The sequence below is a fragment of the Musca autumnalis genome, unplaced genomic scaffold (assembly GCF_047663935.1).
Source record: "Musca autumnalis isolate F117 unplaced genomic scaffold, ASM4766393v1 scaffold_2, whole genome shotgun sequence".
NCBI classification, from domain to species: Eukaryota; Metazoa; Arthropoda; class Insecta; order Diptera; family Muscidae; genus Musca; species Musca autumnalis.
The window spans coordinates 222,358,547-222,386,013 of record NW_027411755.1 but is presented as its reverse complement, the minus strand read 5'-3'; the positions used below and the strand labels follow the sequence as shown (position 1 = coordinate 222,386,013).

At 36.7% G+C, this 27,467-nt stretch overlaps 1 protein-coding gene across 1 annotated transcript in view; it reads right to left on the bottom strand.

The window, feature by feature from the left end:
• The window catches only part of dpr3 (defective proboscis extension response 3), a 155,700-nt gene that overhangs the window by 8,805 nt on the left and 119,428 nt on the right, over positions 1 to 27,467 (bottom strand). Inside the window, exons 4-6 of the mRNA XM_073966326.1 lie at positions 26,628 to 26,705; positions 3,938 to 4,070; positions 3,049 to 3,451 (exon numbers count right to left, since the gene is read on the bottom strand). Coding sequence (XP_073822427.1) covers positions 3,049 to 3,451; positions 3,938 to 4,070; positions 26,628 to 26,705 — 614 coding nt within the window. The remainder of the gene's footprint in view (positions 1 to 3,048; positions 3,452 to 3,937; positions 4,071 to 26,627; positions 26,706 to 27,467) is intronic.

Genomic DNA, 27,467 nt, shown 5'->3' with positions numbered 1-27,467 from the left:
CGAACAATGCCAAATCTTTTCCACTAATAAAATAGTTGTTTTAAAATATTAAAGCAACAACAATGGGATTAAGCCAGACTATTTTGAAAAAACAATACTGATTAAAAGTTAAATTTGGATATTTTCCCACAAAAATTAATTGGTAAATTTTACAAGCTAAATAATATCCGATAATTATCAATTTTATTGGCACTATTCTTGACCAAAACTAATACCTCGTGCAAACATTTGTCAGTATTGAACTATAACTGCGATCTCTAGCGTGATCAAGGTTACACTATCCACAATTAAAAGTGAAGGATCCCTGCATATACTACGCTGTAACTCCGCTATCTGAACACGTTTATCAACATAAGTAGCATCAATGGAAAGGTCAAGGGTCTCTCTTCTAAATATAACTTACATTGATTTAACATAGTCTCCAGGAAAAACCATACTCAGCAAAAATCCTCATTACAAACCTCCTTTCCCACCCATTATTTTAACAAGGGCATGTCGCGCGAAATATCTGGTTATTTTGTAATCGATGGTTTTCTGCAATTCTTGTTTCCACCACTGAACACGATATTTCACTCAAGCAATTGAATATGAATTTGAATTCAATGCTGAATATAGTGCTTATTTAAATTAGCGTTTTAATCGATTAACCCATTTTAACCTATTTACCCATTTTGATCCGATCGTTATCAGGTAACCTCCTTCGTCTGTTTTTATACCCTCCACCGTAGTATGGAGGGTATATTTAGTTTGTTTTTCTGTTTGTAACACATCGAACTAATCATTTGCACATATATTCTTGATCAGGATAAAATTCTAAGACGATCTTGCCATGACCGTCTGTCTGTCCATCTCTTGTAATCACTCTAGCGTTCGCAATAATTCAGCTAGAGTGCTATATTTTTGCACCCGAGCGTCTTTTTTCCATAGGCAGGTCAAGTTCCCCAAAATACCGACTTTTTCGGTATTTTGGGGATTTTAACTACATTTTTTGACCGAACTACCTGTAATTTCACGTTTGGGGTTCCCAGTGGTCACAAAACATCTCCACCAAAACCGTCAACATAGGTCCATGTTTTGGTATAGCCCCATATAACGGTACCTCCCGATTTTTGGTATTTTGAGTATCTTAGCTACAATTTTTGATCGAACTACCTGTAATTATACCGTTTAGGTTTCTAGTAATCACAAAATATCTCCACCAAAAACTGTCAACATAGGTCCATGTTTAGGTATAGCCCCCATTATAACAGTACCTCCCGATTTTCACTTTGATATATCCCCATATAAGGTTCCTTACCGATTGAATACATTTTTTATGTTTTTTACCTTATTTAGGTATCAGAGGTCACAAAATATCTTCATCTAAAATTGTGGACAGGAAAGAATATTATTATTCCGTTTTAGTTCAGAATATTTTATGGTGAGGGTATAAAAAGTTCGGCCCGGCCGAACTTAACGCTTTTTTACTTGTTTTTTCTAACTTCTCTATTTAACGCTTTTTACTTATTTTTTCTGACTTCTCTATATAATGTGATCTCCCGAATTCTATTTGCACTGCAAATTCGGTATTAGATGCAATGGCTCTGTTAACATGGACAGAGCTTTTCTATTAGTTGCGTTCTTTGTGTGTTTTGGATGCTTGAAGTCTTGTCACACTAACACGTGACTGTTGTCGATTACTTGGTCACCCTATATTTAATTTCGCCGTTTGTAATTGCCTTCCAGCTCTGCGGGAACTAAATTGATTGAATTCATACTCCTTTTACAGTGGGGGAATATTTTTTTTTGTATCATGACAGAATCTAAACAGTATCAAAATATATCTGGTACAGCTTAAATATTATACCGCATACATCGGAAGTTTATCTTTCAAAGATGTTTTTACCTACGGTTTAAAAGTATACATATATGCCACATCTTCAATGAAATTACCTCGGAGCTCTTGATGTTTCAATTAACCCACCAATTTTGTGGATTTGTACGTCTTCCTCAAAACTCTGGAAACCACTTTTGGCATTATCATCTTAGTCTTTTCAATCGGTATCTGACCGAAACCACCACTAATCTTTACAAACTCTAAACTAAGCCCTTTTAACCTATTTTCGCTGTTAATTTCCTAAAAAGACGCTTGAAAATAAATGAAAATTGATTTGATTGTGAATAAAAATTTCTATACAACTTTCAAAAATTGACAAAACTGAGGAGTACAATGGACCCTCACAGTAGGTGCAAATACAATTTTCGCCAAAAACTGTCCAAATAAGTGCCAAGATTTACTGCAAACGCGAAGCTCGATAGAAATTTGTGGAAAAATTGACTTTATTGAAAAAAATATTTTTGCAAATTTTTCGCAAATTTTCGCGATTTTTTTAGGTTTTATCCTTTTCTGCCATGAGACCATTCCGAATTGGTGCGAATTGTCAAAATCTGTTCAGCCATTCTTGAGTTATAAGCGTAGTAACTAACATCATCCTTTTTTATATATATAGATAGTATATAAAACATCTTAACCAAAAGCTAGAAAAATATCTTTTGGGATAAAATAGTTATAGAGAATTTCTTAAAAATATAATTTTTGCCGAATTGTTCCATATCAACATTTATGACACCAATGCAAAATATTGTAAATCACATGGAACAAGGTGACAAATAAATTCCCATCTATACCTCAATAAATTCAAACCTTCTAAAGTTAAAGTTCAGATTTTTGGAATGTATTTTTAAATTCGAAGGTTGATAAAATATTAATTTCATACCTGAAATGAACTTAAGCTTTCGATTCGAAAAGTGGATATCTCGGAAGAGCAGATAGGAAAAAGCCGACCAAATATGCAGAAAGAGCATACGCGAAAAATAAGACCGACGAATCGTTAAAATGGCGTTGAGAAGGTAAACTTTTTATGTGCACTTTTTATTACATTAACCCCTTTTATGTCGTTCTCACGAAACTCTTAATACCTTATTAAAATGCACAACATTTTAATTTTATTTAAGTATTTTCTCTTTCGTTTATCTTCTTGATTTTTTATCCCACAGCCATATACTTACTTTGATTTTATTGTGTCGCACAATTTTTGCTCCATGGCAACGCGTTGCCTGAAATCCAATGTTATTTCATTGTTTGCGTTTTGTGACATGTGTTCGTCATCGTCATCATCATCGACGTTATTGTCATACATATCGACATCGACATTGCTAGCGCCAGAGGAATGATCGAAGGATGCGGATTTACTTGTCAAAGCAGCAGGTGTGACAAAGTAATTCCTTTGTGGTGCTGTTTCATCTGTAGCCGCAAACGGCATAAGTAAATGTTCGCCACGATACCAATGAATGGGACCAATATCCTTAATCGATGGTTGGCTTACGAGGCAGGTGAGCGTAATGACACTGCCAACTTTAACATATAAATCACTTGGACCAGTTATGATGGTTTGGGCATCAGATGAAATTTCTGAAAAGAAGGAAAGAACGGGAAATGTGTGAGGAAATTAAAGAGATTTTGATGAAACTTTAAAGGTAATATTGTAAGCGTGAATAATATTTCGGTATGTCTGATGTTAAGGAGTATTTGCGAAGAAAAAAATTAAGTTGATACGATAGGGGAGATTTTTCATGGATGAAGCTGAGTATTGTGTGTATTTCTTTATCCACATTTTTAACAAGGAATCAATTTGTATTTCACCAAAATTTGTGTTTGTTTTATGTGTGTGTAAATGCCACACTTTCAATATCATCTGCCGTTATTTATTTTACTGCAGGCATAGCTATTTTATTTCGATTTTGTGTACCGATGTGGATTTTATTGTGGAGTACTCAAAAAATAAAATAAAAAAATACACACATTTTTTTATAGTGCCCTTAGTTTGATGACTTCTGTATGTAAATTGGATACGACAACAAAAACAAAATGACAGATAGTCTCATTTCTTTCACTTACCAATAATATTCAACTGAAATGCCATTGACATTTTCGGTTCGGTATTCACTTGGCATTCATAAATGCCACTATCACGTACTTGTGGAGATTTTACATGTAATGTCCATTCACGGGAATCCTTGGATTCTGTCACCTATAATAAAGATAAAAATCAACGTTAGTTATACACTACCAAGAGACACACATACCCACACGCATTGATTGTGACTTAAAGTAAAACAAAACTAAAGCATCAACGTTGCTATGTAAATGTGTGTATATTTATATATTTTTTACAATCATAAAAAAATCATAAAAGTTTATGGCTTTAAAAAGAGAAAAAGAAAAAGAGGAACAATCAGAATCAGAGTTAAAGTAGGCCCTTTTGGAGCATGGAACATGATTTTTATTTTTTGCAATAAAAATTCATTTCTTCTGACTTTGTTGTTAATTTGTGCGTACAGCCCAGTGAGTAAACACACAGATTGACAGTTGTTGAAGCATATCCATAGCATTGGCACTCCGCAATAATTGTCATCATCACCGGCATCATCAGTGGCAATATCAATAACGCCACTTCTCGTTGTTTTAATAGTAGCTGCATTTGTGCCATGGTAATTGCCAATAATGTTGGAAATATCAAACTTATTCCACTGCTGTATGTAAGTTTGTCTGTGTATATTTATGTTGACTGTTTGCTTGGTTACGCATATGCTTTTAATGACAATAATTTAAGTTTAAAACTTTAAAGAGTTATGGAAGTGCCATGTGAATCCAGATAAGTCCTGCACTAATAAATTTTGAAGGGTTATTGTAAAACCGTGTTTTATTTTATGTTTGTGATTAAAAGAAGAAATGGGTTACAATAAAATTAATAAGAACATAGACAAGTAAAAAGTAGGCCGGGCCTAACTTTTTATACCCTCCACCATTAAATATTCTTATCGAAAATTGAATATTTAGTTTCCTTCCCTGTCTACAATTTTAGGTCCAAAAATTGTTCGACCACGGATAACAAAAAAGGCGTAAATTAACAAATGCCTAAAGATAAGTTAAAACCAGGAAAAAAATGATCAAAGTCGATGATACCCTACTCCAATGTGAATGTGGGTGCTACCGTGGTGCAATGTTATGCACACCCGCCTTGCACACATAAGGTCGTGGGTTCGATTCCCCGGTCAAGCAACATCAAAACACTTTTCAACGGTGGCAAAATACCCCTCAGTAATGTTGGCGACATTTCCTGAGGTATTTCAGCCATGTACAACTTCTCTACAAAAGTGGTGTCTTAGACACGCCGTTCGGACTCGGCGATAAGCTGTAGGTCCCATATCATTGAGCTAATATGAATCGGGGTGCACTCATTGATATGAGAGAAGTCTCCCTCGTCCCTTATGGGATGTTTGTGGAACAATTATTATATTATTACTCCAATGTGCATAAATTAAATTATTTTAGGAGTAATATTCAAATATTGACCGATTCGATATAATTTGGCACATTTATTTCTAGACCAAATTCGGTAACACATTGTAAATTTAATCACAACTGGACCACATAGCATGTTTCGTGCATCAAATATATATGGGAGCTATATCCAAATCTGAACCGATTCCGATATAATTTGCCACACTTATTTCTAGGCCAACTACCGTCACACATCCCAAATATTATTGAAATATGACATATGTATGGGAACTATATCAAAATCTGGGAGCTATATCCAAATCTGAAGCGATTTCGATTAAATTTGGCACATCTATTTCTGACTGAATTCAGTAAAACATTCCAAATTTCATCGAAATCGGACATATATAGCGCATTTGGTGCAGCAAATACCTCAAATCGGCCAAGAATATATATGGGAGCTAAATCGATATCTGAACCGATTTCGATTAAATTTAGCACATATATTTCTAGACTGAATTCAATAATACATTCCAAACTTCAACGAAATCAGACATATGCAGCGTGGTTGGTGCAGGAAATACGTGAAATCGGCCGAGAATATATATGGAAGCTATATCCAAATCTAAACCGATTTCGATAAATTTGGCACATTTGTTTCTAGACCGAATTCAGTAACACTATCCAAATTTCATCGAAATCGGACAGATACAGCGTGGTTGGTGCAGCAAATAAGAAATCGGATGAATATATATATGGGAGCCATATCCAAATCCGATTTTCACCAAAAGCAATAGCGTTCTTACTATGACAAAAAAATTGTGCTCCCCAATTTTCAGCTGAATCGGATTATAAATGCCAACTGTACGTTGCGAACAAAAATACATGGACAGGCGGACATGCATAAATCGGCAGAAAGTGATTCTACATACGAGTATGTATATCCCCAAAAGGAACTATGGGTCTATCTCGTTTTCATTTTCACAGCTACAACATTTTCTTTAGTCCCATTTCGAAAGTATTTGCAGTTTTCAATTTATTTAAAAATCAATTCAGCGATTTTTTCTTGTTTTTGGATTTTTTCTCATCTATAAACATTGCTGTTTCAGAATCCGCAAAAACTTCCCTGCTGTAGGCGGTTTTCATTTAAAGTTAGTGAAGGTGCGCGGTGCATAACATTCTAATATAAGGATGCGATACAGTCAATCTATTGTCCTAATTTGAACTTCTATATCTCAATAACGGTAAGAACTACGAAGATATTAATCTTGTAGACAATTTTCATAGCTATAACATTCTTTTTAGTCCCATTTCGATAGGACTTGCGGTTTACAAGCAAAATAGTGAAAACCTAAAAAAACCCTAAAAATGTCAATGTGAATCGCGATTTATTTAAAAAACACTCCGGCGATTTTTTGTTTTTTGATTTTTCTCATCTAGTTTCAGAATCCGCAACAACTTCCGTGGTGTAAGCACCTTCCATTTAAATTTGGAAGTTTTGTGACTGCAGAGAACTTCAAATGTCAAATTTCGGGTAGTTCCGTCAAAAAGTGTTGCCAAAACCCAGAAAATACCGAAAACCGGGAGGTACCATTCTTCTTCTTTATTTGCTTATTCGATTTTCGAATATTAGCTATCATACAATTACATACTTTCTATTTTCATTAATTGTTATTTATGATTTGACTAAAGAGTTCTCTATTTCGTGATGTGTTGATAAGGTGGTCTGCGTTATGATATCCGGTCCATTGCTGTATGTTCTTCAGCCAGGTTGTTTCTTTTCTACCTCTGGAATTTCTGCCTTCTATATTTGCTAGGAGAATTAATTGGAGTTGTTTATATTTGGGATTCCTCATAATGTGTCCTAGGTATGCTCTCTTTTGCATTTTAATATGCGTTGTAAGTTCTCGGGTGCGGTACCATTATATGGGACTTATACCAAAACATGGACCTATATTGACAACGTTTGCTGGAGACGTGTTGTGCGCAATAGATGCTTCTCTTATCAAATTACAGCAAGTTCGGTCCTGAAATAAGCCTAGAATTCTCAACAAGTAAAAAAGCATTAAGTTCGGCCGGGCCGAACTTTTCATACCCTCCACCATAAAATATTCATTCTTGTCCCCAACTTTAAGTGAGTACGTTAAAATGTCAGATAATGTACATAAAATGCTTCATTCGGGAGGCCCTTTTTTATGGTGCCTATATCTAACTGTTGACAACTTTTGGTGGGCTAGAAATTGAGAGGTACTGTTATATAGGGGTTATAATAAAACATGGGCCTATGTTGACAGTTTTTGATGGGAGCCTTTAATGTCAAACAACTCTTAATTCGGTTAAAAAAATTTAGCTAGAATCCTCAAAATATCGAAAATCGGTACATAACGTGGGAACTTCAAATGCCATTAACAGCTAGTTCGGAGGTATCTGGGCTATACGAAAATATGAACTTAAATGAACAATTTTTGTTGCAGAATTTTTGTTGGATTTTAAATTTCAAATTACAGAAAGTTCGTCCAAAAAATAAAGCTAAGGTACGGAAAATCGGGAGGTTTGTTTTGGGGCTATACAAAAACATGGACCTACGTTCGGTTAAACATTTTAAGTAAAATCCTCAAAGTACCGAAAATTGGGAAGTATCGTTATATTGGGGCTATGTTGAAAATTGTTGATGCAGATGTGTGGTGACCACTACAACATTCAAATGTCAAATTACAGTTAGTTCTGTTAAAAATTGTAGCTAAAATTGCCAAATTACTGAAAATTGGGAGGTACCGTTACATGGGAGCTATAACCGAACATGGACCTATGTTGACAATTTTTGATGGAGAGGTGTTGTGACCTCTAAGAACTTCAAATGTCAAATTACTGCTTGTTCGGTTTAATATTGTAGCTAAAATCATCAAATTACTGAAAATCGGGAGGTACCGTTATATGGGGGCTTTCTTGACAATTTTTGGTGGAGAGGTGTGGTGACCACTAAGAATTTCAAATGTCAAATGTTCAAATTACAGATAATTCGGTTAAAACTTGTTGGTAAAATTCTCAAAATACCTGAAATCGGGCGGTAACGTTATATGGGGGCTATTCCAAAACATGGACCTATGTCCACTAGTTATATAAGTTTATTGACATTTAAGAACCCTAAATGTCAATTGATAGCTAAATCGGTCTGAAAATGTAGATAAAAACGTCAAAATGCCGTAAAGCGGGGGTACCGTTATATGGGGGCTATACCAAAACTTGGACCTAGGTCCACCACTTTTGTTATATAAGTTTAGTTACACTTAAGAACCCTAAATGTCAAATTATAGCTATATCGGTCTGAAAATGTACCTAAAAACGTCAAAATACCGTAAATCGGGGGATACCGTTATATGGGAGCTATACCAAAACGTGGACCTATGTCCACAAGTTTTGTTACATAAGTTTATTGACATTTAAGAACTTCAAATGTCAAATTATAGCTAAATCGGTCTGAAAATGTAGCTAAACCCGTCAAAATACCGTAAATCGGGGGGTACCGTTATATGGGGGCTATACCAATACGTGGACCTATGTCCACAACTTTTGTTATATAAGTTTATTGACTTTGAAGAACCCTAAATGTCAAATTATAGCTAAATCGGTCTGAAAATGTAGCTAAACCCGTCAAAATACCGTAAATCGGGGGGTACCGTTATATGGGGGCTATACCAAAACGTGGACCTATGTCCACAAGTTTTGTCACATAAGTTTATTGACATTTAAGAACTTCAAATGTCAAATAATAGCTAAATCAGTCTGAAAATGTAGCTAAACCCGTCAAAATACCGTAAATCGGGGGGTACCGTTATATGGGGGCTATACCAATACGTGGACCTATGTCCACAAGTTTTGTTATATAAGTTTATTGACTTTGAAGAACCCTAAATGTCAAATTATAGCTAAATCGGTCTGAAAATGTAGCTAAACCCGTCAAAATACCGTAAATCGGGGGGTACCGTTATATGGGGGCTATACCAAAACGTGGACCTATGTCCACAACTTCTAATTTATGACTTTATTAACACTTAAGAACCCTAAATGTCAAATTATAGCTACATCGGTCTAAAAATGTAGCTAAAAACGTCAAAATACCGCAAATCGGGGGTACCGTTATATGGGGGCTATACCAAAACGTGGACCTATGTCCACAAGTTTAGTTATATATGTTTGTTGACACTTAAGAACCCTAAATGTCAAATTTTAGCCAAATCGGTCTGAAAATGTAACTAAAAAAGTCAAAATACCGTAAATCGGGGGGTACCGTTATATGGGGGCTATACCAAAACGTGGACCGATATCGCCCATCATCGAACTTGACCTGCCTGCAACCAAAATACGCATTTTCCCAAAATTTCAGCGTCCTATCTCTATTTTTGTAGATGCTAGAGTGCTTACCACAGACGGACGGACGGACGTGCTCAGATCGACTTAGAATTTTACCCTGATCAAGAATATATATACTTTATAGGATCGCAAATGAGTATTTCAATGCGTTACAAACGGAAAAACAAGCTTAATATACCCTCCATACTATGGTGGAGGGTATAAAAACCCGAAAATAGGGAGGTACGCTTAAATGAGGCCAATACCAAAACGTGGAACTATGTATATTGAACAATATTAGTGGGAACGTTTTGTGACTACTGTGATTCTCAAATGTCAAATAACATGTAGTTCCGTCAAACATTTTAGTTAAATCCCTCCAAATGCCGAATATCGGGAGGTACCGTTATATGAGGGCTATACCTAAACACGGACATATATTGACAATTGTTGGTGCAGAAGTTTCGTGACTATAAGGAATATCAAATGTAAAATTACGGGTAGTTAAGTCTAAAAATGTAGTTAAAACCCTTAAAATACCTAAAATCAGGATGTATCTTTAAATCGGGAGGTATCCTAAGAACTTTAAAAGTTCAATTACAGCTTACTTATTTACTTAGTTGCCTTTTACAGAATATTTGCTCTATAAGCCGAACTAAGAAAAGATTTCCATTTCTCTCTGTTTGTTGCTTTGTTTTGTGTAATACAGCGTTTTTCGATGTCGTCTTCCACTTGTTTGCTCAATAGAAGCCTTGACCTGCTAACTTTCGTACCGCCATGTGACCCATTTTTATACGCCTTTTTAGCTGGTTCATCATCGCTCATTCTTATGACCTAGCCAACGCAATCGTTGTATCTCGATACGTTTAACTATACAGATGTCGTTGTATAATAGATACAGTTCGTGCTCATACGACGTCGATATTCACCGTCAACGCAGACTGGTCCGTAGATCTTTCGAGGAATTATTCTCTCAAACCCAACAAGCACTCCCTTGTCGGCTTGCGGAAGTACCCAGGCTTCGGAACCATACATTAGCATGGGTAGTATAGTTTTTTGTAAAGCTTTGTTTTTGTTCGACGAGATATGGCTTTGTTTTTATACTGCTTACTTAAGCCAAAGTAGCATTTGGTGGCTAATACAACTATTTTTTTTATTTCACAACTGATGTTGTTTGTTGTGTTTATGGTGTTGCAGAGTCAGGCGAAGTCTTTTACTACCCCAACATTATAGGAACCAACTTCCATTGTTGGTCCGAACTCTATGGACGCATTGCTCGTCGACACCATCAACTTGGCCTTCTCGCCGCCAGACCCACTTTAGCAAATTCTCCTTCGATCTTCTTAAAGGTATCAAATACTTCTTTTACTGATCAGCCCATGATCATCAGTTAAGATATTTTTAGTTAGCAATTACTAATTGTTCATAGTGACTTCAATACAGTGGTGGTGTATGGTATTAAAAGTTCAGCCCGGCCGAAATTAACGTCGTCCTTACTTGTTTTCTCATTTATTTCACAGGCGATTTATCTTAATTTCACTTTGTTCAATGACATTTAACATTTTTGTGGTTTAATTTGTTTAATAAAGAAAAACAGTCTTTGTCTCCATAATTGTGGGAATTCCGTCAACAATAATTTATGATTTATCTCAATACATACTATTTGGAAAAAGTCGAAGGAAGGAAAAGCAGGGCTGAAAAGTTAAATGAAAACAAAATAAAATGTGAATATTGTATTTCTCTGTCAAATTGAATTTTAATGTGAATCTACTTCATCATCATCACAAATTTAACATTGTGTGACATTAATTAAATTATTTATGGTTTTGTCCTCTGTGGGGAAAATTAGATAAACAATTTTTTGGTTTATGGTTTAGCGACCGACATTGTCAGATATGAATTTATTAATGCTGACCTCAGGTCTATTTTTTTAATGTAAATGATATGGTTCAATGCCACAGAATTTCATTAACAATTAAATGTAGAAATAAATTTCAAAATGCCACAGGACAATTAAATTTGCAATTGTCTTATTTGTAATTTGAATTAATGTGCTATGTTTTTTTTCTTTGGACAAATACAGAATTGTTTATTTAGCAACTTAGCGTTTCAGTCAATATGTTTAATATTTATTTTTATTATTAATATTATAAGAATTAATTCATGTACATATATTTTGTCAATTAGTATTCAATTAACAACAGACTTCGTGTCTCAACAAATAATTCGCTTTAGAATTTATTATGGGTATTACATTCAATTAACACCATTGCGTTGTGGAGATAAACCGGCAAGTGTTCCTTAGGGAATGGAATTAATGTATGTGTAAATGAGAAAAGGGAGATAGATACGAGCAATAGTTTTTTTTTTTTAAACGACGGACTTACTATTAAACGCATAATATATACGGTCACAAAGAAGGAAAAATAAATGAGATCAAGAAAGACGTTTCAATAATCGAAATTATCTCAACATATCCTCGGCGTCATGCTTAAGTGTTTCTACGCCATTTGCCCGATTCGAGAAAAACATACAGAGTGGAACAAACATCCAATACTTTAAGAAATCAGTTCTACTTAACTAAACTCAAACAAGTAAGAACGGCATTAAGTTCGGCCGGGTCGAATTTGTTATACCATCCACCACAAGTTGTATTGAAGTAAAATGGAATAATTAGTTTCCTTTCGTGTATGAAGAAGACTTAATACTAAATTTCAGCAATTTCGGTAAAACAATGTGAGGCACCGTTCTATGGGGACTATTTCAAAACGTCGATCTATACTGACAAATTTCTGACGGAAAGTTTTTAGACTCAAAGAATACTAAATACCAAATATTTCGGTAAGAGAATATGGCTAAGACTTAAAAAATACCGAAAATCAAGAAGTACGCTTCTATGGGGATATAGGAAGACGTGGACCTATACTGATAATACTCTTCTGGTATATTTTATAACTCTTGGAAGACTAAATAACGAATTTCAGTCATTTCGGTGGGATATTGAAGTCACAATCTTCAGTATTACGAAAATCGGGAGATACCGTTCTAAGGGGGCTATATCGAAACGTGGACCTATACCGACGAACTTTAGTCGAATATGGGGCAGTATGAAATCGTGGACATGTACAGACAAATTTCTGGCGAACAGTTTTATATCACATTTTGGAATAAATACCAAATTTTAGCCATTTTGGTGGAATATTGGAGCCACAACCTTCAAAATACGGAAAATTGGGAAGGTGCCTTTCCATGGGGGCTATATGAAGGCGAGGACCTATACCAAAAAATTTAAAGGGGAAGTTTGAGTACCCCCAACGAAGTCTACATACCAAATTTCAGCCATTTTGGTGGAATATTGAGATCACAACGTTCAAAATACCGAAAATCGCGAGGTACTGTTCTATTGACCCTCTATCTTTAAAATTGCGAGCTGTATCTTGATTTCAATAGACAGATAGACAGACGGACGGACAGACGGATTTTATGCTGATCAATTATATATACTTTATAGGGTCTACGACGAATATTTCGATGTGTTACAAACGTAATGACAAATTTAATTATTACCTACATATGGTGGAAGGTATAAAAATATATCGAAATTTTATTTTAGTCAGACATCGTTTTGTCAAAACGGAACACGTTTTGTCACATTTCAACAAAACCACTTGTTATCAATTGTGTTCCACCTCTCTTATGTGAAGTGCTACTGTGGAGTTGAAAATTCACGGTTTTAAAAGAAAGATTTATATGAGAAAATAATATATAGGTTTCCGTAACATTTATTTAATAGATTGCCTCCACTTATCCATCTCGAAAAATATTTGTTTGCTTATTTTGAAATATATAAAAACGGACTGATTTTTTGTATTTCTAATGCAATGGTATGCACGCCCGCCTTGCACGCAGAAGGTCGGGGGTTCGATTCCCCGGCCAAGCAACATCAAACATTTTTCAACGGTGGCAAACTACCCCTCAGTAATGTTGGCGACATTTCCTGAGTATTTCAGCCTTGAAAAACTTCTCCATAAATGGTGTCTTAAGACACGCCGTTCGGACTCGGCGATAAACAGTAGGTCCCATATCATTGAGCTAAATATGAATCGGGGTGCACTCATTGATATGAGAGAAGTCTCCCTTGTCCCGTATGGGATGTTGTGGAACAATGTTTTGTTTTTTTTTTAATGTAACATAAAAACTTGAAACGTTTGAAAATGTCATTCCTGTAGTAGGTGTTCACACTAGCTTCAATACGAATGAAAGTATACATATGTGTATATTTTTGTGGTCTTACATCAAAATCTTGTCTTTAAACGAAGGAATGTTTTTGTTTAATTGATTTTTTGGTCTGGGGTATTAAGTAGGAGGCGTTAAACTTAAAAACGAAAATAAATTGTCGTTTTCATATAACAATGCAGTATTCAAAATAATTTACTTTTAAAAACTACTATTCTTCAGTTTTTTTTAATATCAGTCCTTTTAAACAATTTGTTCCATACGCCATATTGTAACTTGACAAAATTGGGCATTTTTTGTTCCAAACTACATCTTTTTGTTTCATATTTATCGGTAACTGTAATAAGACTGAAATTCTCTGCTGTGTACTTCGGTACGGAAAGTCTCTGATCGTCACGCACTTCGGAGTGTTCAGAGATGATTCATTTGTCGAATTTTCCAAGCAGTTCACTACTAGCGATTTTATATCAAGTATTCCCTGGTAATATCGAACAGACAACCATTTGTTGATAGCTAGAGTGAGAAGGCGACCCAGCCTAGAGGGTTCGTTGGCAGCCCCAACACTAGCCCAATCAGTCGCGCGTCTTAAATTAACCAGATTACAGAAACATTAACAAAATCAAACAAAAACAAGCCTTTGATGACGAATTTTGGCTTTAAGAAACGGTTTACGATTGACACCTGAAACGTAAGAACTCTCTTCGAACCAGTAAGACTCGAGCAAGTCCGAAAAGAGATGGAGAAAATGGCCTTGGAGACGTTAATAATAATGAAGAAAGACAAGTCGACTTTTGCGCACGTCATCAGCTCTTTATCGGCGGGACTAAGTTCCCGCACAAAAATATCCATAAAAATACGTGGGAATCGTCGGAACATCGACCACTTCTTGGTGAACAAAATTTTTTTGAGTTCCTTAATAGATGTCAGGTCCAGGCGAGGGGCCGATATTAACAGTGATCACAAACTCGTAGTAGCAACTTTACAATTGAGACCTGCGGCAATAAATAACTCAACAAAAATAATTAGAGTTATAATATAGCTCGGTTCAAGGATCCAGCAATAACGAAATCATACAACCAAAACCTATATCTACGCCTTAATGCAAACTCCCAGAACAGTTGGCAACACGTCAACAAGCATGTAAAACATCAGCAAAAACTGTTCTCGGTACTAAACCAAACAATATAAAAGCCTTGATTGGGCCAGAAACGTGGAATGGAATACAAAACCGCAAAAAGCTCACAACGCCATTGTCGTTCTAAATTCCCAACTACCAAAACTCAAGCGCGAACTGCATACCGTGAATCTGCACGCAAAGTAACGTACATGATCCGTATTGACCGTGAGAGATATTTAAACGAAATGGCAAAGGAAGCTGAACAAGCATCGATTACCGGCAACCTAAGAGGCGTGTACAGTGCAATCAAAAAGCTGTGCGGTAATAATATCAGAGGTACTGCAATCTTGAAGGCCAATAATGGTTCCGATCTAAGAACAATTAGTCTACTGAAGAACAATTTGTCCGGTGGTGTGATTATTTCACATAACAATCTCAGACAACTAATAGGATCGTAGCTGAAACTGATATACTAGTTAACAGACGCAACCCGAGAAGAGCTACTTCATCGGATCCCCCAACAACAACGGAAATTATAGCTATATTGGATAGTATTAAAAATTGTAAGTCGGCAGGCCCAGATAACATTGCGGCAAAGCTTTTGAAGTATGGGTCCAATACAATAGCGGAATGCCTAACTCCGCTTATTCGCAATGCATGGGTCAACGACATTCCAAATGACTGGAAAGAGGGCACTGTTATTACTATTCCCAAAAAAAGGTGATTTAACACTCTGCAAAAACTGAAACGGTATAACATTGCTGACTCGATCGGCAAGGAATCCAACTTATTCTACAAAGAATCTAACCTGTAATTGATGAGACGTTGCGTGAAGAGTAAGCAGGGTTTAGGAAGGGGCGATCGTGTGTAGATCATGTTAACACCTTGCGTATTATAATCAATATAGTACAACTCCCCCCTTTATCTGCTCTTTATTGATTTTGAACGTGCATTCGACACCGTTTCCCATATACCAGAAAAAATATAAAGTACGTATTAATGGTAAGGAGAGCAACCATTTTAGTACCTCAGCTGGAGTGAGACAACGATGTGTATTATCCCTCACACTGTTCCTTATACTACTTGGACGAAACAAATTCACATGTTCCTGAGGATATAAGATGAAATTGAAACAGTTTTCTTGGTGATATTGACTACGCTGACGACATCTGTCTGAAGACTCACAATACTCCGTTATTGAATCAAATCTTACGAATTTATCCGAAATCGCGAATAAGGTCGGATTACGAATAAATTTAACCAAGACCAAACTAATGCGTATATACTCAGAATGCAAACTCTCAATGGCGATCAATGGTACAGCTAGTGAAGATGTGTCTTCATTTATTTATCTAGGATATACTATATCTAGAGATGGCGGTTCAGCGAAAGACGTAAATGATCGCATCAATAAGGCGCGATCAGCATTTATGAAATTTTATAAAATATGGAGATCCAACACTTTTTCACAACTTCACATCCCTGTATCATATCTTGATAAAATCTTAAAAATTAGTTTGAATGTTTTATTTATCAGCACTTTGGACAAATTTTGAAGCCACTGTAAGTACATATATAATAAATGACATTATAATAAAAGATATTACCTTTGGTTCTCGCTTATTTTGTCATCATCATCATATCATTACAAGATTTATATCAAATATAAATTTTATTTCATATATCATCATAGCGGTGACGTAGGGGATGGAAGATACCAAGCAACGGTCCTGACCGGTTTTAACATGGCAAAGCCCAGGATTTATCTTGGTCCCTCTTTCATCCCAGGTGGACACTGACCTCCCCGTGGTGTCACCTGGGGAACTGCCTTTAACACCCGTTAAAGGTAGTGAGCTAACATGTGCCGCGCGTTCACCCATAAGAACTTTAAAAACTTGGGTTGGGGCGTCGGGCTAGTAACCCCCCTAGAAAAAAAGCAACCTACTATGAAAAAACGAAAGAAAAGAAAAACAAACCCCTCTAAAGTTGACGACCCCCGCAATCGTTTTAAGGACCATGATCTGCGAATCTGCACCTGGAATGTTCGCACTCTTTATAGAGAAGGTGCAGTTTACGCGCTGGCAGATGTACTTGAAAAGTACAAGGCCGACATTACTGCCATACAGGAAATACGATGGACTGGGAAAGATGTCACAACAACACCTAAAGGGTCGCACTGTATTATAGCTGCCATGACACAAAGCATGAGTTTGGTTGCGGTTTTGTAGTTGGCCAGAGGTTAAAACATCTGGTCTCCAGCTTCACCCCAGTGAATGAAAGACTTGCTACAATTCGATTAAAAGCAAAATTCTTCAACATCAGCTTTATCTGCGCTCATGCTCCAACCGAAGACAAGGACGAACAGACCAAAGATATATTCTACGAGCGTTTAAAAGAAACATATGACCGTTGTCCTGCCCATGACATTAAAATTGTTCTAGGCGATTTTAATGCCAAAATTGGAAAGGAGAATATCTTTGGACAAACAGTCGGGAAATTCAGTCTACATAGTGAAACATCAGACAATGGAATGAGGCTGATAGACTTCGCAGCGGCAAAAAACATGGTAGTTAGCAGTACCAGATTTAAGCATCTCGATATTCATAAGGGCACTTGGCTGTCTCCAGACCAAAGAACAATAAATCAAATTGATCACGTTGTGATAGATGGGAGACATTCATCGAGCGTGTTGGATGTACGATCGTTCCGAGGAGCAAACATAGATTCGGACCATTACCTCGTTGCAGCAAAGGTACGTACCCGTCTTAACGTTGCAAATAAAGCACGGACAGACACAACACGAAAGTTGGACATCGCTAAGCTGCAAACACAACAGATAGCCACAGCATATTCCACTCAGCTGACCCAATTGCTTAATGAAAGCGCTTCTCGTCCCGATAACGTATCAGCACAATGGCAAAATATTGCCCACTCCGTGCAAACTGCCGCAAAATCAGTACTTGGATACCAGAGACCTCCACCAAAGAATCCATGGTATGACCAGGAGTGCCGTGCTGCTACCGAAGAAAAAAATACGGCATATATGGCTACTTTACAATCAGTAGCAACGCGTAGCGCACGAGAGAGGTATCGGGAGAAAAGGAGAGAGAGGAGAAATGTCTTTTCCGCAGGAAAAAGAGAGAGATGGAAAAGAGGGAGTGTGAACAAATAGAGATGTACAGGAGACAGAACGAAGTCCGAAAATTCTACCAAAGAGTGAAGCATCAAACTGATGGCTTTGGTACAGGCACATCCTCCTGTAGAGACCAGCAAAGTAATTTGGTAACTGATACAGATAGTGTGCTCAGGATATGGAAAGAACATTTTTCCAAACTGTTGGTATCCGATAGCAGTGAAGACGGCGAAGATACCACAGATCCAATCACAGAAGATGGTATTGTATGTATACCGCCCAGCCAAGATGAGGTAAGGACAGCAATAAACCGGCTAAAGAATAATAAGGCGGCAGGAGCAGATGGCCTACCAGCCGAGCTGTTCAAAACCGGAGGCGACACGCTGATAAGGTGTATGCATCAGCTAGTTAGCACCATCTGGCAGGAAGAACGCGTACCCGACGATTGGAACGTGAGCATCCTATGCCCAGTCCACAAGAAGGGTGATAAGACTGTGTGCTCCAATTACAGGGGCATAAATCTGCTCCCTATTGCATATAAGATAGTATCTGGCATATTGTGTGAGAGACAAAAGCCTATGGTCAATGAAATTATTGGACCCTATCAGTGCGGCTTTAGACCTGGCAAATCCACCATTGACCAGATATTTACCTTGAGACAAATCCTGGAAAAGACCCAAGAAATGCAGATCGACACCTTCCATCTTTTCGTTGATTATAAAGCAGCATTCGACAGCCCTATACGTTCAAAGGTGTTCCAAGCCATTTCTGATTTTGGTATACCTGCAAAGCTCATTCGGCTTTGTAGAATGACATTAACTGAAACGAGATCCTCAGTTAAAATAGGAAAGAACCTCTCTGAAGAGTTTATTACCAAAAGAGGTTTCAGACAAGGAGACGGCCTGTCGTGTGATCTATTCAACATCCTGCTGGAAAAGGTCATACGAGACGCGAAGTTCAAAAGAAATGGAACGATATACACGAACAGCCATATGTGACTGGCTTATGCCGACGACATTGACATCATGGGTCGATCGGTAAAGGAAGTAACTGACACCTTTACAAAAGTCGAAGGAGAATCTGCTAAAGTTGGTCTGGCAGTAAACGGCGAAAAAACCAAGTTGGTGGTATCGACGCGTAATATTACCACAAACCCCGCACCATTTGTGAATGTTGGTACCTACAATTTTGAGGTAGTAAAGGACTTCGTCTACCTCGGCACCGCCATAAACACAACAAATAACATCAGTTGTGAAACACGAAGAAGAATACTGTTGGCTAACAGATGCTACTTTGGGCTGAGTAAGCAGTTTAGGAATAAAGCCACCTCTCGTCAAACAAAACACTGATACTACCCGTGCTAATGTATGGTTCCGAAGCATGGGTACTTGCTCAAGCAGATAAGGCAGTGCTTGGTGTGTTCGAGAGAAAAATTCTTCGAAAGATCTACGGGCCAATCTGTGTTGACGGCGAATATCGGCGTCGTATGAACAACGAGCTGTACCAACTATACAATGACATCAATGTAGTTGAACAAATCGAGATACAACGATTGCGATGGCTAGGCCATGTTATAAGAATGAGTGATGATGAACCCGCTAAAAAGGCGTATAAATACGGGCCGCATGGAGGTTCTCGCAGATCTGGAAGGCCAAAGCTTCTTTGGAGCGAACAAGTGAAACGAGATATCAGTAAGCTACATATCCCAGATTGGGAAACTACAGCAGCAAACAGAGTGGATTGGAGATTTTTTCTTAATTCGGCTTATGGAACAAATGTTCTGTAAAAGGCCAGCTAAGTAAGTAAGTATATCATCATACAATTTTGATTTGAGAAACACTGGCACGGTTTGTATGTACCAACATCATTTTGTTCTGATGCCTTCGTTGAAAATCAACGACACATAACAGTGGAAAACGTTTGGTTAGTTTCGCAAACACTTTCGTCGGAGTTGTGTGAGGATGCCAAAGAAAAACTTTTCATTGAAGTTTTTCCTTTGTTCACCTTTATACTTCGAGCTGACGATTGGTATTTGGATAAAAAAAGTTTTTTGTTAAAGAAGTTATTGAAAAACAAGTAAAAAAGCGTAAAGTTCGGCCGGGCCGAACTTTTCATACCCTCCACCATAAAATATTCATACTGTTATATAGGGGTTATAATAAAACATGGGCCTATGTTGACAGTTTTTGATGGGAGCCTTAAATGTCAAATAACTCCTAATTCGGTTAAAAAATTTAGCTAGAATCCTCAAAATATCGAAAATCGGTACATAACGTGGGAACTTCAAATGTCATTAACAGCTAGTTCGGAGGTATCTGGGCTATACGAAAATATGAACTTAAATGAACAATTTTTGTTGCAGAATTTTTGTTGACTTTTAAATTTCAAATTACAGAAAGTTCGTCCAAAAAATAAAGCTAAGGTACGGAAAATCGGGAGGTTTGTTTTGGGGCTATACAAAAACATGGATCTACGTTCGGTTAAACATTTTAAGTAAAATCCTCAAAGTACCGAAAATGGGGAAGTATCGTTATATTGGGGCTATGTTGAAAATTGTTGATGCAGATGTGTGGTGACCACTACAACCTTCAAATGTCAAATTACAGCTAGTTCTGTTTAATATTGTAGCTAAAATCATCAAATTACTTTACTTTACTTACTTGACAATTTTTAGTGGAGAGGTGTGGTGACCACTAAGAATTTCAAATGTCAAATGTTCAAATTACAGATAATTCGGTTAAAACTTGTTGGTAAAATTCTCAAAATACCTGAAATCGGGCGGTAACGTTATATGGGGGCTATTCCAAAACATGGACCTATGTCCACTAGTTATATAAGTTTATTGACATTTAAGAACCCTAAATGTCAATTGATAGCTAAATCGGTCTGAAAATGTAGATAAAAACGTCAAAATGCCGTAAATCGGGGGTACCGTTATATGGGGGCTATACCAAAACGTGCACCTAGGTCCACAACTTTTGTTATATAAGTTTAGTTGACTTAAGAACCCTAAATGCCAAATTATAGCTATATCGGTCTGAAAATTTAGCTAAAAACGTCAAAATACCGTAAATCGTGGGGTACCGTTATATGGGGGCTATACCAAAACGTGGACCTATGTCCACAAGTTTTGTCACATAAGTTTATTGACATTTAAGAACTTCAAATGTCAAATTATAGCTTCATCGGTCTGAAAATGTAGCTAAAAACGTCAAAATACCGTAAATCGGGGGTACCGTTATATGGGGGCTATACCAAAACGTGGACCTATGTCCACAACTTATGTTATATAAGTTTATTGACATTTAAAAACCCTAAATGTCAAATTATAGCTAAATCGGTCTGAAAATGTAGCTACAAACGTCAAAATACCGCAAATCGGGGGGTACCGTTATATGGGGGCTATACCAAAACGTGGATCTATGTCCACAAGTTTTGTTAAATAAGTTGAATGACACTTAAAACCCTAAATGTCAAAATATAGCTAAGTCGGTCTGAAAATGTAGCTAAAACCGTCAAAATACCGTAAATCGGGGGTACCGTTATATGGAGGCTATACCAAAACGTGGACCTACGTCCACAACTTCTAATATATAAGTTTATTAACACTTAAGAACCCTAAATGTCAAGTTATAGCTAAATCGGTCTGATAATGTAGCTAAAAACGTCAAAATACCGCAAATCGGGGGGTACCGTTATATGGGGGCTATACCAAAACGTGGACCTATGTCCACAACTTTTGTTACATATGTTTATTGATACTTAATACTTAATACTTGATACTTAAGATCCCTAAATGTCAAATTATAGCTAAATCGGTCTAAAAATGTAGCTAAAAACGTCAAAATACCGCAAATCGGGGGGTACCGTTATATGGGGGCTATACCAAAAAGTAGACCTATGTCAACAAGTTTTGTTATACATGTTTATTGACACTTAAGAGCCCTAAATGTCAAATTATAGCCAAATCGGTCTGAAAATGTAGCTAAAACCGTCAAAATACCGTAAATCGGGGGGTACCGTTATATGGGGGCTATACCAAAACGTGGACCTATGTCCACAACTTTTGTTACATATGTTTATTGACACTTAGGAACCCTAAATGTCAAATTATAGCTAAATCGGTCAAAAATGTAGCTAAAAACGTCAAAATACCGCAAATCGGGGGGTACCGTTATATGGGGGCTATACCAAAACGTGGACCTATGTCCACAAGTTTTGTTATATATGTTTATTGACACTTAAGAACCCTAAATGTCAAATTATAGCCAAATCGGTCTGAAAATGTAGCTAAAAACGTCAAAATACCGTAAATCGGGGGGTACCGTTATATGGGGGCTATACCAAAACGTGAACCGATATAGCCCATCATCGAACTTGACCTGCCTGCAAACAAAAGACACATTTTCCCAAAATTTCAGCGTCCTATCTCCATTTTTGTGGATGCTAGAGTGATTACCACAGACGGACGGACGGACGGACGGACGTGCTCAGATCGACTTAGAATTTTACCCTGATCAAGAATATATATACTTTATAGGGTCGCAAATGAGTATTTCAATGCGTTACAAACGGAAAAACAAACTTAATATACCCTCCATACTATGGTGGAGGGTATAATAATTTCGGTGGAGAATATACAGAAACAAGAAACAAGGGAACTGATGAGATTCAGTGGCGTGGATCGAAACTAGTCTTCCCTGCCTTAACCCTTGGCGAACAATGCCAAACTTTTTCCACTAATAAATTAGTTGTTTTAATATAATGAAACAACAACAACCAGACTATTTTGGAAAAACAAAAAATGTTGTTTTTTGTTATTGTTGACCTGTTGAATTATAATTTTGTTTGGTAATAGTTTGGCTGAAGGTCATTAAAATTTTTTATTTGGTTGTTTTAAGTTTTATTTCCAATATTTCGATTGTCTTCGACAATCGTCCTCAGGGATCTGTTTTAAAAACATAAATTTATAATTACAACTTATAAAATATATAAATGTAACACAAGTTATTCTCATTTTACCTGAATTTATGGAAGAAGAGCGACTATTGTGTTTCTAATGTAAACGTCAACTGAGCTTTCGTCTATGCTTCTATATATATGTGCACAAAAAATTATTTTATTCATTAATAGTCAAAAGCCACTTTTTTATTTCATTCATTCCTGCTACAGGAAATCGTTTATGAGAAAAACTGCAACGTGTCATAACCCTAGTTTATACCATCGTTCATCGTTCAAATTCTCTCCATGACAAAAGACTGTAGGCTAAAGCGTGTAGAAGTAGAATAGAAAATTACAAAAATGGTATGCCGAGAAACAATGTATATGTGTGCAGAGGCTTGAATTGAAAAAAAAAACGTTCGATACTCATAAAATTGGGCAACACCGGCTAGACTTGAACCTTCAGGAAAAGTTTTATATTCACAGTGAAGACTAAATTCCAAATTTCTACCGTTCTATGGGGCTATATGAATGCGTGGGCATATACCGACTAATTTCGGGTGGAATGTTGTATACACCCAACGAAAACTAAATACCAAAGTGCAGTCATTTCGGTAGGATATTGAGGACCCAATCTTCGAAATACCGAAAATCGGGAGGTACCGTTCTATGGGGGCTATATGAAGACGTAGACCTGTACCGACAAATTTTAGGTGGAAAGTTTTATAACCCCAACAAAGACTAAATACCAAATTTCCGTGGGGTATTGAGACCACAACCCCAACAAAGACTAGATAACAAATTTTCAGCCGTTTCGGTGTGATAATTAGGCTAAAGCCTTCAAAATGCTGAAAATCGGGTGGTACCGTTCTATGGGGGCTATATCAAAACGTGGACTGATATAGTCCATTTTCAATAACAAACGTCCTAGGAGTAATAGAAAATTCTATACCAAATTATAAAGATCTATCATTAAAATTGCGAGCTGTATCTTGATTTCAACAGACGGACGGACGGATGGACGGACGGACGGACATGGTTATATAATAATTGTTCCATAAACATCCGAGATTGGACAAGACAGACTTCTCTCATATTAATGGCTGCACCCCGATTCACATAAGCTCAATGATATGGAACCTACTGTTTATCGACGAGTCCGAACGGCGTGTCTTAAGATATCAATTGTAGGAAAGTTGTACATGGCTGAGATACTCAGGAAATGTCGCCAATATTACTATGGGGTAATTTGCTACCGTTGAAAATATTCGATGTTGCCTGGCCGGGGAATTGAACCCACGACATTCAGCGAGCAAGGCGGGTGTACATACCATTGCACCACGGCGGCACCCATGGACATGGTAATGGTTATATGGTCTTGCAATTTTATGAAATGTTTATGGAATTTTATGCTGATCAAATACATACTTTATAGGGTCTCCGACGAATATTCCGGTGTGTTACAAACAGAATGACAAATTTAATTATACCCTCCATATTATGGTCAACTACAGAGTTACTAATCTTCTCTCATGCCCGTAATTTCAACGCCTAGGTAAATGGGTAGGTAGCTACCCATTAGTTATCTTTGCCTACGCGTTTGGCAATTTCTACCGAGGCGTGTATTTTTTTAAATCATGTAGTAACATTGGTGATTTTCATTCATGATTTCGCAAAACCATTGTCACATAGAAATGTTTCACAACTTTTAACAGGTTGGCAACGATCAACCAGGTAAAATCCATGGTGTAAGTTTTTTGCCCGGTAACGTTAACTATGAGTTGAAATTATAAAGTTTTGCTTACACGGGAGATATCTATGAACTCATAGATAACTACGCGTAGAAATTACGGGCATCAATCGCATACAATTATCTTAATTTTCAACGCTACTCTTAACGGCAATAAGTCTTAAGATGTCTGGCATTAACTTAACGGATCATCGAATCTTTGTTAAATTTAAAGACAAGGTGGCGTATTTTCGTATACACATATAAGCAATACGTCACCCAGGATACAAAGTATATGTTGAAACGATAAATTAAAACGGTTCAAACTATGAGGCTACCACTGTGGTGCAATGATGTGTTTGGCATAGCCGAAAAGTAGTGGGATAAAAATTGTGTTTTTTGGAATTTTCAGAATTTGGACGTATGAACTTGCCGACAAAAATAACGAAACTTTTGGGGTATTTATCCTAACTATTGAATATTCCGAATATCGGTTTACATTTGGCTATTAAATTTGATTTGGATTAAATCACAATAGTCTTGAACTTTTGCTGAATAGATTGAGAGACATTCCTTTCGACACAAGGAGCACCTTCTGCAAAAAATTGAAAAGTAAAGCAGCCTTTAAACTACACATAAATAAAGATGCATAAAATTGGCGATGGAGGTATCCGCAGATTTTGTCGGATGTGCGTTTGTCTTGTACTATGTCGGGTACTCAATTTAGTATAATGAGCATTTGCTCTATTATCGCATGAAGTAGTAGTAGGCACCACATTTCATAAAAATCCGAGACATGTCTATAAACTGTACTTTTCCCAAAAAAATAACTTACTAAATGCGTAGAATCATAAAGACAGTGTCGCTAGGCGTAATTTGACATTTCTTGGAAAGTTTGAAAGTTGTTATCCTAAGCGTACTTAGGACAATTGTAAACATAATCGTCCGAGAATTTTTCACAACTTCCGACGTGAATAATCATGGCAAGAGTGGATCGATCAAATTAAACTTTTGTATGTCGATAAACGACCATCCTATAGCACTATGAAAAACTGGTTTAATGAATTAAATTGTGTCCGACACTCGCTAAAAAACGAAATTCTTGAGGGTCGTCCAAAAACGGCCGTGGTGTCAGAAAAAATTAAGCCGTGTGTGGACGGATAATGCAAGAACGCATATAGGGGCATCATTGGGCATTTATTCCACCAACCAACATTTGATATTGCATGAACACTTGGCGGCAAAAATGGGGTTTTTATAGTTGGATCCCCTGTCGATCGGTACATGAAATTTCGGAAAATGCGTTTATAAGATAGATCCTGTTGACGAATCTGGGAATTATGCATATGAACCCGAAAAGTAGCAGCAATCGCCAAATGATGCCGTACAAACGTTCAAAAACAATGTATTGGAGGTGTCTCTATCAAGCCGCTGTAAACAACCCAACACAGGGTTGTATGTCAAACTGTCCTGAGTACCCTTAGGCTAAAAACTGTAAAACTTTCCAAAAAATATCAAATAACGCCTGGCGACACTGCGTGTTACCTAGGCCAAGAGATTTTTAGTGACCCTCGTACATATGTATTAAATGTATCAAGATGTGCAAAGTTTGAACTATGCAGTATTATCTCTTCCATAGTAAGTTCGACAAAAAGAGGATGGCTTTTCTTGGTTATGTTCACACTATTCAAGGAATGACCTGGATATTAAATTTCAGCGGATTTAAATTTGTATGCAGAAACACTTACCGCTTTAAAGGACCTACTATTTAATAAATAACAAAAACCTAGATACTCACCAGGAATCGATTATCGGATGTGTATGTTGTTTTTCCCACTGTTAATATGTGTAAGTCTCGCTTACGAATCCACGATACCTGAAAATAAAAATTAAAATGTAAATACAAGAAGATAAAATAATTTTTTTTCCAGATAATAAATTAATTTGACGATGCGACTGCGAAAATATGTGAAGTGACCTTTAACTTTAACTCAAAAAATAATTTTATGTCGTTTGTATAAAATTCCCATTTGTTTTTTTTTTTTTTAAATAATTTCGATACAAATGCTACGTATAATATAAACAATAAATGTTGATAAAGACAACATATGGGAAGGATGCCAAACACAACACAACGATGTTTATCAACAGTATAGCAAACATAACAAAGAAATGAAAACGGAAAAAAGTAACATAACAGAAACATCAAGAAACTACACAAAAAAATGTTTTTCTCAACTATCGTAGAAACTATCGTCATTCAGTCGCTAATGGTATTATTGCCGATGTTCAAAATCGAAGGTTTTCCTGCCACAAACTGAGCGAGGAATGAATCGTTTTCTATTCATTCTCGTGTGTCGTTCTCGAATAAAATATCCGCAAAACTATCGAGAAACATTCGAAAATGATATTGTTTTCGATAGCAATTGTATAGTGGGTATGTATATTGAAAATTATAATTTGAAAAACAAATGTATTCTTTTTTAATTGTATTTGTGAGACATTTTCACACATACTCTTACAAAAGTGACTTACAACGCCTAGCTCTGGATTAAACAATTTTAATTGAAGATTTGGAGTAAACCGCTTAAATACATATATGGTGTTTTTTGAACTTTCGGATCATTATCGAGACAAG